Source organism: Canis aureus, chromosome 31 (genome assembly GCF_053574225.1).
Source record: "Canis aureus isolate CA01 chromosome 31, VMU_Caureus_v.1.0, whole genome shotgun sequence".
Classification (NCBI taxonomy): domain Eukaryota; kingdom Metazoa; phylum Chordata; class Mammalia; order Carnivora; family Canidae; genus Canis; species Canis aureus.
This window is the reverse complement of record NC_135641.1, coordinates 38,433,530-38,450,930: the sequence shown is the minus strand read 5'-3', so window position 1 is coordinate 38,450,930 and position 17,401 is coordinate 38,433,530. Positions and strand designations below refer to the sequence as shown.

At 37.5% G+C, this 17,401-nt stretch overlaps 1 protein-coding gene across 14 annotated transcripts in view; it reads left to right on the top strand.

The window, feature by feature from the left end:
- The window catches only part of MECOM (MDS1 and EVI1 complex locus), a 552,464-nt gene that overhangs the window by 527,041 nt on the left and 8,022 nt on the right, over positions 1-17,401 (top strand). For 11 of the 14 annotated variants that reach the window (XM_077880241.1, XM_077880235.1, XM_077880234.1 and 8 more), the window contains 5 exons: positions 1,545-1,571; positions 7,093-7,259; positions 8,337-8,414; positions 12,756-12,925; positions 15,202-15,346. In XM_077880241.1, coding sequence (XP_077736367.1) covers positions 1,545-1,571; positions 7,093-7,259; positions 8,337-8,414; positions 12,756-12,925; positions 15,202-15,346 — 587 coding nt within the window. The remainder of the gene's footprint in view (positions 1-1,544; positions 1,572-7,092; positions 7,260-8,336; positions 8,415-12,755; positions 12,926-15,201; positions 15,347-17,401) is intronic. The other 3 variants (XM_077880237.1, XM_077880236.1, XM_077880247.1) reach the window with 1 other exon arrangement.

Genomic DNA, 17,401 nt, shown 5'->3' with positions numbered 1-17,401 from the left:
GCTGTGGAGTTTTTTAATTATTATTCTCATGATCTGAATTCCTCACTTAATTCAATTTTTTTTTAATTTATTTTTTATTGGTGTTCAATTTACTAACATACAGAATAACCCCCAGTGCCCGTCACCCATTCAATTTTTTAAAGAAGTATGCTTTCTGTGTCAGGCCATGAGAGGACTATTTAGATTTCTATTTTTCTTTTATAAGTAAGTTAGTTTAATATAAGGTAGAGATAAGTATTATAGAGGTTCTTTCTTGATAGATTGAAAATTGTTTGTAGAGTCTTGGTTAGATTACAATTTTGAAAAGGAATGATAGCCACAGGGAGGTGAGACGCAGGGAATGGTGTTCTGTGATCTCTAGAATGTCCATTTCATTGGGTACTTTGCATTTTAGGTGCTTGGCATTTACATTGATGGCTCATTTGAACTGCCCTAGAAATCATTTGGCAATTGTGCTGTCGTAAAACTGGCTTTTCCTCCTTGGTTTGATTTTCCTATACTCTAAATATATTTTGGGTGGCTAATACATTTTATTTCCAGATGTTTGGCTTGTATACATCTGCAAAAAGACTCTGTTTTACCTCTGTTTCTGTCCTTTATTCATTCATTTTTATTTTCTTCTTTTTAAAGTGTCTGACTATCCTGTTAGTATATCCCAAAAAAACTGAGAAAAAGTCTTTTTCCAAGTTATCATTTATATATATTGATGTAAAAATCAGTTAAGTCTTTTGTCCTTCATCTTCTATTTTGCTTTCGACAAAGTGTTTCTTCTTGTTAGCTTTCCTCCACAATGAATCTTTTATCCTTAAAAACTGTGTATCTTCCTTATTAAAGATACCATAGCTTATAAGGGCAAGAAATAACCCATGTAACCAAGCAAAATGATAATTTTAAGGATACGACATTTGTGCTTCCTGGAAGAGTTCACCTCCCAACTCACTGAAATTTTCCCCAGTGATTCTTGTCATAAGCCGACATAGGTAGCTATACGTTTGTAGTTGTTTTCATTAATGTCCTTCTTGTTCTGACCACTAATGGTCTGAATCCCATGCTAATAAAAGTCAAGCAGCGCATTTCCAAGTACATTACTTTTTTCTTACCCAGTGATTTACGTTTGAGTAAATATCTTCTTCGTTATTAATGTTATACAAATGCAAGAGACTAGACGTTTTTTTTTTTCAGGAAATTACTGAAGTTGTATCTATTAAAGTTTAGGACTCTCTTGTTTTGCAGTGAGTAAAAACAAATAAGGAAGTATCTACTTCACTCTTTAAGATTTGGTAGTAGGTAATGTTTAGCTTTCTTGGAAAAAAACATTCTGGTTTATAACCTTGATTCTAAAATTTAATTTAGGTAAATAGAGGAAATCCAGCAGTGTTATAAAAACATTTAATTTTCATTTCCAAAGCCTTTACTCAAGGTACAGTTACATGATAAGCAAAAATGACAAAGTCTGTATAAATGTTAATTTCTCAAAGGATAGATTGCAATAAAGATACTGATACAGAAGTAATTTTTTGTTTTTGTTTCAATTTTGCTCCCAGTTCCAACTGCCTGATCAGAGAACTTGGGTAAGTTTCCTACTTATATTTTTGACTAAAATAATGTAGCATTAAAAGGAAAACAACTAATATTATAAAATGCTGTACAGACATGAAGAATTCTGAGCCGCCTTCCATTAAATGACACGGCTTCAGCAGATCGTTTTCCAGCTTTGTCAAGCTGCAAAATACTTTCCGTTTTAATTGGGCATTTAGTGTGCTATAAATTGTTTACAGAAAGAAGTTTATTTTATAAATTTGACCCATTCCATGTAATTATACCTTGATGTAGAACTCTTTCGCGGCACTTGGGAGCATGTTTGTTAAAAGAGCCTTCGAAATGGGTCACTAAGTGGAAACAACCATTATTTGGGGGAGCCTGTATCAGCATGTTAAAGATGCTTTTGATAAGGCCTTCAAAAGGTTAAAACCTGAACTTACATGTAGACACAAGCTGACATTGGAATTCACATCCGTATATCCCAGGGCAGAACTTAGTTCTGGCTATTTGGAGTAATAAGACTAAATGTTTAAAAATCCATATCTAACCAGTGAATGAATCTTTCAGCCTTGGGTCTCACTTCCTCAACTTTCAGTTCTTATTTCCAGATACAGGCAGTTGTCAGGTAATAATACCAAGAGACAGCTCTATTTTTTGCTCAAGACACAAAGAATACTGCTTATTTTGTTTTCACTCTCAAAGAAAACTTTAGGTCGATGGAAATCCATATAAATAACATGTATTATCAAATTGACTCTAATTATATATACTTTTACTCTTTCATTCTCTTCTTTACTCAGGATTATTCTGATTCTGAGATATGGGTAAAATCTTGGAATGCAGTTCAATTCTTTTTGTCACTGTATAATTAGATATAAATTATGTTAAGTTGGAGCACTGTGGCACTTACTGTTTCCTCTGACATTAGATTTTCCTTACCAGAAATTCCTCCGTTTTCTTTCTTCCGTGGAGTATGTGATGAATTGTGATTTTTCTCATTTTGATAGACGTTTAAGGATTAAGTTCATTTATTTCAAAAGTGTAAGGGAAGAGAGGGAGACAGAGAGAAAGAGAGAGAGAGAGAGAGAGAGAGACTTCCTTGGACAAAGTTGTGCAGTTGATGGAGTTGTGCTTTGATTACCTGGCTTATGTTTCTAGTGATATTTCTAGTGTTCCTCCCTGAGTATCATGCCTCCGGGTCCTCCTCCCTTCTAAGGTGGAAATATTACTTGACAGTACCTATGTGGCTGGCTGCATCTTTCATAAGGCGCTGTCCCCTACATATATGTCCAATGGTTCCACCAGTTTACAAAACCAAGTCAGATTTTAGGTTAGACTCCCTTTCCTGATGACACAAGGGTATAGCAGCTGCCATTGCAATGCTTTGGAAACACTTCCATTCCCTGAATCATAGGGCTTTCAGAGCTATGACTTCTACTCGTATTATAAAACACAGATATTAGTGGGAGCTACTAAAATACTAAAGTTTATCATTTTTAGTGGTAAACACATTCTAAGGAATTGGATAATCATAACTGCTGAATGTGATACATGGAATGAGATGGCCGTAAACCATGAATACTTACTTCTCCCCCAAAAGGCCATGATTTTGAGATTTCTTAAGATTATCAAGTGAATAAATATAGAAAACTACCAAATCTACAAACTTTCCCATCATAAGTTATTTATGAGAAGTTAGTTGTTTTATGATAAAGGCATGTGTAATCTAATTTGTAAAACATTAGGTCACATAATTCATGGTGCCATTGGACATATCATTTCATATAATCAGATTGTCACTTTAATGGTTTTAATGAGAAACTTCTTCATGTCATCAATTATTGGCTGCCAGATAATAAATGTTAAGCTAAGTGCTTAGGACCCAGTTGATGATATCTTGCCTGCTGAAATGTTTTTAAAAATACTAACTCTATTTGACTAGAGAGATAGCTGCATTTTTTGGTAGGATCTAGGGAATTCTGTCTAAATATTAGTTTGCGTCAGTATCAAGTTAATAGCCTCTTGGGGACTGTAAGGGGTACAATGACTTCCTCTTCCAGACATCTGGCTGCAGATACCATCAACAACTATTATATATATAAATAAAAATTACTGTTCCATAGGAAAAAAAAAACCTGTCATTTACTGATCAGAGATTAGCCTGTGACATTAATAGGACACAGGGCAATGCATTTCTAAAATATATGATCTAATTTTTCCTCCTTTATTTTCCCCATTCTCAGCAAATTTCTTTTTTTTTTTATAGCAGTACACATTGCCCTCTTCATTGGGTTTTTCATAATTGAAATATATATGTAGCTAGATTCTGTTCCATTTATCCCATTGCATGTTGATTTTTAAATACCAAGCCAGACTTTAAAATGAATGTCAAAACTTGCTGCTTCTCCTGTAAAATGCCTGTCATTTCAGGAACAGCATCCTATGAGTCAGCCCAGAGAGTGAGAAAGTTAGGGTTTTGACCCAGGCACTAGATGAAGCTCATCTTAATCCAACACCTTCACCGAAGATAGAGACGACAGACTGTTGTTGGTCACAGAACTGCTAACCCACCCAACTGGCAGATGTCGGAGCCACTTCTATCTGTCCTAATGGGGACACTTACTCTTTTCAACTGAGGTCAAGTGCGATGAGAGCAAATCTTTTGAAGATGAAAGGGAGGGTTCAGTGGTGGCTTTTATGTTCAGTGGTTGCCAGCTGGACAGAGAGTGCTGCACGTGTGTGTGTATGTGTGTGTGGTGTTAATAGCTACCCTCGGCTCACTTCCCATCTTCCTTCTCTCCCTTTCCCTCACTCCTGTTTAATCTTTTCCTTTGACACTGGAAGCCAAAGGTGGGGGTGGCTTTTAATAGAAGCATTCGGGTCACCCCTATTCTTTTGCCTATCATCTTTTTTTTTTTTTTTTTTTTTTTTTTTTGCCTATTATCTTTAAGAGTGTCAGCGTTTAGTTATCAAGCCCATCGTGTATTTTCTTGTTTCTTGATGGTTTCCCCAGATCGGAGTAGTTTGAAGTAATGTAATCACAGCAATCTTTCTTCAAAAGGAGGTATTAGCTACTACTAAAGCAAGACACATTTCTCAACAGCCAATTGCTCTTAAATAACTTGAAGGACTTGCAGTTTATATGTGCTAGAGATGAAAGGCGAGAATAAGAGTCATGAGTAAGCTATTTTCCATATAAAAGGCAAAGTGTTTCTATAAGATATATCGCCGCAGGAATCTGAGTGTGTCAGCAGGGCGGACACTCCAATGATTTAAAACCGCTAGATAATGAAACTTTACTCAAATATTAAATGTACATAAATAAAACATTAATAATCATCACCCATGCACTTACTATTCTTCCCAATAAATGTATGCGATCATGACCCTGACCCTTGCTTGTTTCTGCTAATCAGCTTGAAGGCCAGAGGTCATTTTTCACTCAGACAATTTATTCCGCGGAGGGTGGAATATCGAAATGATTTTCTGCAGGAAACAATTAGAAGGAATAAATGCAAATAAAATAGTATCATAAAATATTTCTGGATTGATTTTTAATAAATAAAACCCAAAGGAAGATGAAAATGCTAATGCTCCAGCTAGAGGGGGATAATGACCGTATTCTGCAGGGACAGAGTTTCCGCCAACCTCTCTGAGCAGCATCATCATTCCATATCTCTGCCCTGTGATCAGTATGTGTCAAAATCCTTCATAGTGACAAATGTGCTGTCCACTTGCATCTGTGGAGAATGTTTTAGCAGCTGAGTGATTATGAATCAAACCCCTGAGCTTCGAGCCCCTACTGCCTCCCAATGCGTTCACATTTGTCGTCTGACAAGTAAATGTATCTTGACTTTCCTCTGAGATTTTTTTGCACCATGTTTGATGAAAGACATTTGGCAAATTGGCAGTGGTACCCTGTACGTTGCAATTTGTAGCTAGCATTAGGAGTCTGGGCATGAAACGAGAGGGCAGGCTCCAGGCTCTTATGTTCAGTGTTCCCATAAAGGGAAAAGGAGGGCGCTAACTATAACATGAATAGTCATTTGAAGAATCGGGCATTTCCCTTCGTAAGAACCGAATCGTCGACAGGCCACCCTGTTAAGATTTTGCTTCACCGTAAGGAGTCAGTGGCATTCTGTTTGGCTGCCTGGCCACGGAATAGAACTTTCCTGAATTTCCCTTTTGAGTGGAAAGTGTTGCCTTTTATTTCTAACCTGAGCTCGTAAAATTAGGCCTTCAATTCGGTCCTGCCTTCTCATCAGTGAGAGAATCATCATCCTCTTGGGTTAAACAGTTGTTCAAATGTGCAGTTGTTACCATTCTTGTCCTTGCGTGGAGTCTCCCGGTCTAAACCCCAACACCCACCCACCCCCGCCCCAGCTCTTCGAGAAACACAGAGTGCATATAGAGTGCAAACACCTTTTTAACGGCTTTCTGAGCTCTCCAGTGGCAGAGTGCCTGAGAACCAAATAAATAATGGGTGAGTTGATTTAACAGGATGGCCTGAGAGTTTGCTTTTCTACTTAAAAATTCAGTAGTAAGCAGCTTCCAAATAAAATACGAGCACTAAGGAAACTTAACATTTTGGGAGGGTTAAAGGAAAGGAGAGAGTCCTTCTCGCTGAGGACAGTAAGGGTCAAGCTGCCTTTCAAAGTGGATGCCATCCTCCTCCGATTGGGATCGTCAGACACATGGGCCGGTGGACAGAAACTTGAAGGTTGAAAGCAACATAAATTAGGTTGTTTGAAGGGAAGAATTAGGCGGGGTAGTTTTGGAAGATTATTTCTCCAAGAGTGCGGTTACGCTAACTACTGTCCTTATAGCGCCCGTGCCAAGGTGTATTACGTGAAGTCACGATGATATATCACGAACTGCCTTTCAACTCAGTCTTTGTCCAGGAAAAAAAATGAATATTTCATCAAAATTCCTTGTATATGGTGCCATTTAAGATTGTCGCACATCCAGATATTAGGTTAACCTGGTCTTAGGCAAAACACCTCCTAGACATTCATTTTTTTCTTTCTGCCCCCCGCCCCACACACATTTGGCTTAAACTCTAACTCTGGAACACCTGCTGTGTTTCATGCTGTGAGTTCCTCTCGTGGGATGCCATGCTTCCTATGGTTTTTACTACCTAGGCAAGGTATGCAGGACCTTCCCCTGTGGTGTCCAGTTTATTCGTAATGTTCATAATGTAGCACTAAAGTTGTCTCTTAATTGAATAACAACAATCCAAGTTGGTTTTATTTTTGCCCCATGTATTTCATTGCTCGGTTGTATATCAGATTATGACAAAATGGCCTAACCAAGGTCTTAGGAAGAAGTTCACCCAGCATTTTACGAGCATGGTTCTACCCTCGTTGTTTCCTAAATCGACGAGTCCTTTTGTTGTCTAATATTGGGACACTACCACCTTTTCCTATAGTCCACTGCATTCAGCAGAGTCCATGCTTCCCTTTTCTTAAGGATTTCTTGGTTTGCTAGAGATTAGTACAGAAGAAAAGAAGTCAGACTGGTCCTTCATGGTCTTGTGCTCTTGCCTTCCAGATGTCAGCTATTGAAAACATGGCAGAGAAGCTAGAGAGCTTCAGTGCCCTGAAACCAGAGGCCAGTGAACTTCTGCAGTCCGTTCCCTCCATGTTCAACTTCAGAGCGCCTCCCAACGCCCTGCCGGAGAACCTTCTGCGGAAAGGGAAAGAACGCTACACCTGCAGGTGACTGTGGAGCGCCTTATGGCCGCCTGTCCAAAAATCCCCCCTCTGATTTCAAATGGCCCTGCTGTTTATTTTGGAAATTATTCCCAATTGGATGATTAATAGTGACCCTGATAGATCTCAAGCACTTCAAAGTACTCTTTATTTAGGGAGATATAGAAGTAGTGGTTTTAAAAAATTATTACTAAATGAGAATTTTAGCGCAGGCCATTTGGTTGTGATAAATGAGGTTGGAAACAGGCCAAATACTTGTTTCACTTTGATATTTATGAATTTTCTTTCACAGTTAATTATTTTCATCCGAAGGTATAATACTACTGTCTTCAAGCATACATTTATTAATTGTCATGGCATTGAAGAATAAGGCCATTAACAAAGGACGAATAAGGTCGATAAGTGGAGAAAGCTAGTTAATAAGTTTCTTGTTACCCATCAGTATTACAGCAAAGCCTGTCTTTTTTTTCTGTTTTTTTTTTCTTTTAAATAAAATTGTGCTTATGATTTCTGAATTGTCTTCAGAAATTTGTGGCATCTGACTCAGGCATATCAATTTATCTGCTCTTTGGAAAATGTGTCACTTTCTTTCCAGAAAAGCTTTTATAGGAACATACCTTGATGGATGAGGTCTTCGGATCTTGTCTGATCTGATACCGCTCAATGTACAGAGTTGTCACTGTGGCTAACATGTAAAATGAGTTGAAACATTTGAAATCTGTTTACATCAACCCAGAGTCACGGACTCTTGTCATTTTTTTATCCCCTTGTCTGGTTCAGTTTTGCGACTCTAAAGATACAGAGTTAATAAAAGAGGCACACGGGGGTCATCAAAACTAAAGTCTGTTTTCATAAACTGCTTGCTTATGCATGAGCAAATTCAACCAAATCTCATAACACAGCCTTTATTCGTGGAGTTATTTATATCTGTAGAATGGCTTTGTTGCAAATGTTAAATACCAAAGACATGTGAGTTCCATGCAAGATTAATTAAATCAGGAATAAAGCATCTGGCTTCTATGCGGCTTGAGTGAAATAAAGTCGATTGTGCTGACTTTCTCTTATAAACATCTTTCATAACAGATACTGTGGCAAGATTTTTCCAAGGTCCGCGAACCTAACACGGCACTTGAGAACCCACACAGGAGAGCAGCCTTACAGGTTTGACAATGATTTTTATTACATATCTTGGTTAATATTATAGTAGTTAGAGTGGATGTATTGCCACAATTTTAAAGGAGGCTACTTTTGTGCATGTCTGAGATGTCTGTCCTTTCGATTTTGAGTCAAAGAGTTGACTAGTGGCTAAGATAAAAATTAGAAGAGTCCTAATTTCTGAAATCAGGGCTTCTGACTGTTTAATCGGCTAGCAGGATCTAGGCTAGAATAAGCATTTAAGAAATGTTAGCCACTTTAAAAATTAATATTATTATTACTATTATTTGAGAGGGACAGAGAGAGAGAGAGAGAGAGAGAGAGAGAGAGAGAGGTGGGAAGGGGCAGAGGAAGAGGGAGAGAAAATCTTAAGCAGGCTCCATGCCCAGGACACAGAGCCCGATGGAGGGCTCGATCCCATGACCCTGAGATCATGATCTGAGCTGAAATCAAGAGTCGGATGCTCGACTGACTGAGCCACCCAGGCGCCTTCATTTTAAAAAGTATCTGAAAAAATTATTTTAGTGCCATCTCTCTCTTCTCAATAATTGGTGCTATATTAATTGACAATATCATAACATCACAACCTCTCTTTCTCAAGTCTTAAATCTCTGCTGGGAGTTGACAAGCCGTCTATAACTTTGTTCCCCCAGTATAGCTAAGTCATTGTCCCCAGGTTCCATTAAGAGGTTTAAGGAATAAACCTTAAACCCCGAGAGGAAGAAGACGATGTGGAGCTAGGAGTAGAAGGGATGAAATAGAATATATTGTAGGAAGAGGAACAATCCTGCCAACAATTTCTAAACTACCTCTTCACTTATGCTGTTAAATGTCAAGATCGGCCACGTGACACATGAGACGTGTGTCTAACTTTAATATGTTATTGTTTGTTAAAGAATGAAAGTTATCAACATTCTCTTCAATTTTAAAATATAATCTACATTGTTTTATGTGCACTGCTTTGTACATAGTGTTAGGTACTCATAAATATTTTTTAAAAGAATAAATGCTATTTATCTTAAGCCATATCGTAATTTCACTCTGCTTTGAAACTCTTATGCATTGCATATGTGTAAAATTATTTTTGTCTGCACGCTCACTTTTCCTGTTAAAATAAATGATTTCTTAGGTTTCAAAGACTTTTCTTTACATATAAGACTAAGAAAATGGGCAGACCGATGAATGCTCATTTGAAGAGAATTGAAATTTTAAGAGAAAACTAGAGGGACTTAAGCTCAGAAAATAATAATGTGTTTTCTTAAATTCTTTGCTTTCCTACATGTTTTATAAATTACTAATCATAAGTGATACTTCTACCTTATATGTAATAGAATGGACTTGACATAAGTCTCAGAGAGATATAAAAATGGAAGCTGTTGGTGATTTGCCTTTCTGAGAAAATTTCAGATCCCAGGAATTTTGCTTAAGTGGAAGAAAGATTTCAACACTTCACATTTTATTACAACCAGGGATCTGATATGCAACTCTATCATGCTCATTTTACTCTGAGCTTGAATCCATGGTTTTATTCTACCCCATAAATGGTATGTGTATTTTTAAAAACTCAAGCCAGAATGTTGGCATAGCCAGAGATCTTAAACAATTATTTGTCTAGCTCCTCTGTTTTACAAGTGAAGAAATTCAGATGCACAGATGTTAATTGCCTTCTGTAAAGCCTGGTATTAAAAGATCCAGAATTAAAACCCAGACTTGGGGCTCCCATGTCAGTTTTTATCTCACACCATGATCTCAAAGACTCCCATGACCCCTGTGTTTACATCCAAATTCTTGATAGGGTATTGCTCATGATTATGTTATGTATTCATTTTAAGAATTTTTGAAAGTTAGACTCGTAACTACCTACTGATTTATTGGAGCACTTATTGGAGCATTTATTGGAATGATTTCTTTATTTAAGAGCACTCAAAGCTTTTGCCCAGGATATTAGGGGAGGAAAGATACAAAATAATAGATGCTTATTGCCTAGAATGTTCTTATTGGCCGATTTTATTTATATTAGAGTAGATGATGCCTATTAGATTTGGAAAAGCCCCTTCACATGCAAGCAGAAAGTTAGAAACATGTCAAAGACAAAAATCTTTCTAATTCATGTTGTATGTAGAAAATGCTGTGAGTGAAAAATGTTTGGTGGCAGTATAAGTTTTCTCCAGCAGTGTTTTCTAGGTGGTTCTGCTTGATACAACACGATTGTGCTAATTGTATCATTATCCTCATTGTAGTGGGCCTTGGGAGTCAACAGTTATTACAGAGAAGGTCATGACTCAAATATACATTTTTTCCGAAAGCAGAGGCTAAAATATTACAACGACTATGAATGTGGGGTTTCACACGTTTTTCAATTAATATTATAAGTGAGGAAAGTTGAGGAACCTCATCATGCGAGGGCAGTTTTTTAAGGGGGAAAAATTAAATCAGCCCTTGAGTAGGCTTATTGATACTATGCCAAAGTAACTAGTTTAACAGATTTATTTTCCCCACTGAACCAACTAGACTTCTGGCATCACGTGGAGACAGCCGTAGAAACCCAAACAGTTCGAGTGGAATGGGGTGATTTTTGATGTAGAGCACTTGAACCACTGAGTCTACATTCAGAAGTGGGAGGAGAAGGACCCTTCACATATGGAAGAATAAGTTAAAGATTGGCTGCTAAGTTAGAAATTTTCACTTAAAAGTTGTCTAGAGAAAGGGTTTTTTTTGTTTTTGTTTTTGTTTTTTTGTTTTTTTTTTTTTAAGCAACACATATACCAAAAAGTCACACAAACAAATAACGAACACAGTCTTGTCTTTAGAATGCGAAAGGAGGATAACCCCATGGACTACCCCACTTTTCTTCTTTATCCATAAGAGCTGGGAAGTAGGGGATATGGGGGAGGGAGTTACATTTTTATTTATGATTAAATGAGAACTTCAAAATAACTTATGATATATATTTTTTTAATCACATGGAAGGCAGAAACAATTAGCCAACCAATAATAAGTGTTTTCCTGGAAAACAGACCTGGTTCAGAAATGCCATGAACTCTGTAAGAAGAACAGAAATGGAAAACTGGGGGGGAATTGGAAAAGCAGAGATTAATGAAGACCTTTATTTTATTCCAAAAGGAGAATTTGGTGCCACTCTTACTTTCTTTTTCTTTCTTTTTTTTCTTTACATTTTATTTATTTATTTGAGAGAGAGAGTGCGAGATGGTGTGGGGGGGGTGGCATGGAGAGAGAGCATGAGCAGAGGGAGAGGGAGAAGCAGACTGCCTGCTGAGCAAAAAGCCTTACTTTCTTTTTTTTAACCGTTTAAAGATGGGGGTGCCTGAGTGCCTAAGTCAGTTAAGTTTCTGATTTTTGGTTTCGGCTCGGGTCGTGATTTCAGGGTCCAGGGATTGAGCCCTGCAGCTTCTGTGCTCAGTGGAGAGTCTGCTTCTCTTTCTCCCTCTCCCTTTACCCCTCCCCATGTGCACTCTCTCTCTTAAATAAATCAATCGTTTAAAAAAAATACAGTTTAAAGGTTATCAGAGTAAAGGCTCTGGGGGCTTGTAATCACTAGAGATTATGAAAATCACTGTCTTTGGTTTGTCATAAACTACTCACTTTGCCTCAGTTTTAAAAAGTCTGGAGTTTACTGCTCTTTTTGAGAAAATAATGGAAGTTCCTGTAGGATTTTCAATTGAGAAAGTGGATTTTCTTTTTTTTTTTTAAATTTTTTATTTTTTATTTATGATAGTCATACAGAGAGAAAGAGAGAGAGAGCCAGAGACACAGGCAGAGGGAGAAGCAGGCTCCATGCACCGGGAGCCCGACATGGGACTCGATCCCGGGTCTCCAGGATCACGCCCTGGGCCAAAGGCAGGCGCCAAACTGCTGCGCCACCCAGGGATCCCAGAAAGTGGATTTTCTAACAAACTGTTTAATCAGACTCTGAAATTTTGAAATTAAAAATGATCTTTTACTCTATTTGAAGAATATGTGAATTTGTTTCATGTTTGTTTACAAAGGACTTATTGGTATTATCCTAAGCAGAAGATAAAACATGCTACTATTTATTAATGTCCTTAATTTTGTGAGCTTTATCTAAAACATGAAAACTAAATGGCGCTAATAAATTTGGAAGCAACCAAATTGCCAGTATTTTATTATGGCTTTTCCTAAAGTCATGAAAAATCTTTAAAGCAATCAAAGTCTATTGGAATTGAAATCTTGACTGTGAAAATAATGTTCTTGCCTATGCCTTTTCTCTAAAATGTTTTATGGGTGATAATTTTGGATATCTGGCTGACTAGTCTTGAGAAATATCTTTTGATTTGCTTGCAAATATTTTCTCTGTTTATTTTTCAGATGCAAATACTGTGACAGATCGTTTAGCATCTCTTCCAACTTGCAGAGGCATGTTCGTAACATCCACAATAAGGAGAAGCCCTTTAAGTGTCACTTATGTGATAGGTGTTTTGGTCAACAAACCAACTTAGACAGACACCTAAAGAAACATGAGAATGGGAACATGTCTGGTAGGTAATCAATTGTGTTACGAGAAGATGGCTTAATTTTCTTACTTTAAAAGATAATTGTGAATAATACTGCATATCAAGTATACTTTTAAAAAAAGAGATAATTGTGATCTTTCTTCTGTCCTTCTACTTTGAGACCAGAGACAGATCCTAAAATTTACAACATGTTTCCCTTGAGATTATAGGGTGATGTGACTGCTGAATAATATACAACTCAGGACCTTATTTGGATTGTTTTCATATTCTCCTGGATTCATCTCGATGGGTAATCTCAAACAAAGAGAACCATAACGCAATCTCATAGGAAACTTATGAATCAGGATTTCCTAAATTGCAGAGAACAATCTTTCCACCTATACAGAATGGGGCTTCCGGGCATGGCAGGATTTCTCCAAAGTGGCAGCCCCAGAATACCATGCTCCAAATATTAACTTAGAAACCATGGCTGCTTTTGCAGAAGTCCTGCAGTTCAGAGAACAACCCCAGGGTAACTTTTCAAAGATTAGTGATAGAAGATTGTTGACATGATCAGAGCAACCCATAGCGAATGATAGTGGTGTGTCGTTCAGGTCACAGATTCTGATGTAGAATTAAGTTAAAAGTGGCAAAAAAAAAAAAAAAACAAAAACAAAAAAAAAACTAGCCTTGTTCTCATTCAGACTTGCCAGCACATAGTTAGCAGAAGAAATGGTAGTTTTTCTTGCCTTCGCTTCTAAGAGTTAGATAATAAATCATTAATTAATATTTACCAATTGATGTATGTGTTTGGAGCCACCCTGTGCAGCCATGATTTGCTTCTACAGAATCTTGAAAATGACTTGGAGGCAAGGGAGGGAGCAAGCATGGGACTCAGGGAAAGAGATTTCAAAAACAGTAAAAAGTTGAAGCTGTACAAAGTAGTTGTTTTTACCTAAGAAAGTTATTTTATTATAAATCTTACCTCCCCCATACAGAGCCATATTGCTTACGATCTTGAGTGGCTATGACATAGAACTATATATACTGTTCATTTCCCTCTAAGCCAAAATTCAAATGATTGTGGTCTAAAGATACCAGATTTTAGAGACAGAAATTTAATTCAATGTACAAAATTGGCCACAGTTTCCAATCACATGCACCCTTACAGCATGTTCCCCTAATTTTTCTGATCAAAAGTATTTTGTTTTTTTTTTCTGTTTTTTAAGATGTATTTATTTATTCCAGAGAGAGAGAGAGAGAGAGAGAGAGAGAGAGAACATGAGCGTGCACATGTGGGAGGGGAGTGGGGGTAGAGGGAGAGGGAGAGAAAATCTCAAACAGTCTCCTCACTGAGCAAGGAGCCAGTTGTGAGGTTTGATCCCAGGACCCCAAGATCATGACCTGAGATGAAATCAAGTTGGCTGCTTAACCGACTGAACCACCCAGGTGCCCCTAATCAAAAGTATTCTGGAAAATAATTGAGTTAAAAATGTAACATGTCCAAGTTCAATACTTATCTGTTGACTCATTATAACTTTATTCAACTGAGAAGTGTTCTCACCTCTCATCTTCGTCATCTAGACCATTAGGATGAACCGTTAGACTGTAGATATCTTGTGGGAAAGATAAACGGCTCAAATCAAATGGTGTAAATTTGACCACATTTAAGGGGTTGATAGTTGTTTAAATTTATAAAAACCTTAACAATCATCCTGTGATGAGGTATTTTGATTCTAATTTTACAGGTAAGGAAGCTGAAGATCATCCTATAATCGACAGATCCCATATTGTCCTCTTAATGCTGGCCCAGCTCAGACTCTGGGCTGGTGTGTTGAGTCTACTCAACGCCTCACCCATCAAACCAGAATACGGAATTGTTGGCGTGTGTTCACAGTCTTTATTTGGGAACGTGCTTTAGCACAGAAGCAATAAATACATGCAGACTGCAGCCAGGACTGAGTATATGGTTTCTTCTGGCAGCATCTATTTAAGGCTTCTTTATAATTGGCCTCACCTTGCTTCCTCGTTATATGAATGAAAATATTCTCATGTCACAGTGGGAATGGGAGGAACCTGTGGGGGAAACATCTTTGGGAGACCGTACCTCATGATGTCAATGGTATGAAATATTCCCCAGGAGACTTTCATGAGGATGTATGTGGTAATCTGGGAAGACTTTGGCCTCCTAAAGTTACCATTAATAACATTCAGAAGAGCCTGTTTTAGGAAACAACGCCGATCCAATGAGGAAGAAACAAGGTTCAGAGTAAGTTGAACACCACGAGTAGTCTTTTTCACCAAGGGCTCTCTCCCCTCAGGTACAGCAACATCATCGCCTCACTCCGAACTGGAAAGTACAGGCGCGATTCTCGATGACAAGGAAGATGCTTACTTCACAGAAATCCGTAATTTCATTGGGAATAGCAACCACAGCAGCCAGTCTCCCAGGAACACAGAGGAGAGGTAAAGCTGAGTTTTTCCTTTTTTTTTTTTTTTTTTTTTAAACTCTCTGATTTCTGAAATCAGTATGTTCCAGATAGATTTGCTGTGCTCACTTTTGTGACACTAAGGTGACCCCTGCCACCGATGGCTGGCATTTCTTTAGTGCAGACTAAATCCTAAATGCTATCCTAAGCACTTTACACGTATGAGTTAATTTAATGATCATAACAGCCCCACAAGGTGGTGACTATTACTATGTGATTTTATCAGGGAAGGAATGGAGATATCGAAGGTTAAATATCTTGCCAGAGGTCATGCCAGTAATTAATAAATGGGATTTGACCTGGGCCGTCTGGTTCCAAAACCCAGACTCTTACCACTGTTCTGTTCTGCTTCTCTTGATAACTAATTAGAATATTGTATCAAAACTTGCCAAGCAGAGGGAAAGCCAGCACAGGGATTCAGTTGATTCAGTAGTGGTTACTGTCACACATCACGTGTTTATGACAGGTAGCCTGTGACTCCAAGTACCTGTGGGGGGATCTATATCCATATCTACATCTATGTCTACACACTTGTGTATGTATATATACATACCTATATATAAAATGCCTATTGAATGTCATTTAAGTATCTTTTTTTTACCTAAAAACAGTTGAGACTTCTTGATTCAATTCTGTCGCTACCTATATACTCTCAAGTGGATATTCATTTAATTCTGGCATTTTTGTTTCAATGGGTGTGATCCTCCTTGTTTTTAGTGACCCGGTGCCCTGGCCACCTCTTGTCAACATCAACATCAAGCATATATGGGGCTTAATTCATAAAGAAAAACTTTTAATGCTGCTGCTAATAATAGTTAACACTTATCTGGTATTTACATCTTATGCGATGTTAAATGAAACATTATTTTACCAAAAATACCAGATCTCATTTTTCTTGTTTCCAATTAAGTATCTGATGTTGAGAACTGAATTTTTTTGAACATAACTACCCTACTCAATTAGGATGTTGCGTAGCCGATTGTAATATCACGTGAAGTTAGTGAAGGCTCCATTACGTTTCATCACACGGGTACTATTGTTAATGTCCTCTATTTTTTCATGCTCTTAGAAGTCAAGTAATTGTTTTAGGTAGTTTTTAAAGTAAGCCAAGCTTCAAATAAGCATAATATCCCCAGATAATAAAATTATATGGCCACGTCTGTTCTTCAATGTATATAAAAGTGTATTTAGGGGGAAAAGGAGAGAAGATCTCCTATTTATTACATGACCCTTCCTGGGTTCTAGGAAGTCCGCTAAGAGCTATGACTTTGTGCAGTTGGATATGTCTTCCTCTCTGCTTGCCCATTTGTGTGTGTGTGTGTGCATATGTGTGTGTGTAAAAGAGAGAACGGAGGATGAAAGATGAGCAGATGATCAGAAGTACAAAGTAGTAGGAACAAGGAAGCGAGTCACGATCTTACATTTTGATAATGATATTTACACGATACAAATAAGAAATGTTGAGCAAAAACCACCATTTGGGTTCTGAGATGCCTTCTCAGATTTTCTAGTACTTACTTGGAGATTTGTGAGCCTGCATGTAGCTGCGACATCTGGCTTCAACATGTCCAAACAGCACAGAAGTAAGAAGATTGAGTCATTTAACTCCCCCCTCAACTCCTATCGGGGCTACTTTTGATGAATAATTTATCCTCCATAAATTGCCACATTTGAAAGCATAATTAACAAATAGGTTTTCTTAATCATGTTGGCTTTGTTACTTTTGGTTTTCATCCATGCATTCTTTTGTTCTTCTACTTTTTCTTTCATTTTTAAAAAATAACAGTTTCAATCCATTCAAGCTAGCAAGTTGGCAGTGTATCTGGAAACTAATAATTTATGTCTGTGCAAAACATGTTTTCATCATTTTTTGATAAAAGTGGTTAAGAGACTGGCTGTATAAAAAGATTAATAATGATAATATGACTTTTTTTAATACGACTGTTTTTAAGATTTTGCTATGTGCATCTGTCACACCCAACATTGTTTTGTTTATTTATTTACCTTGGGAAATCTGAATATTAAATTATAC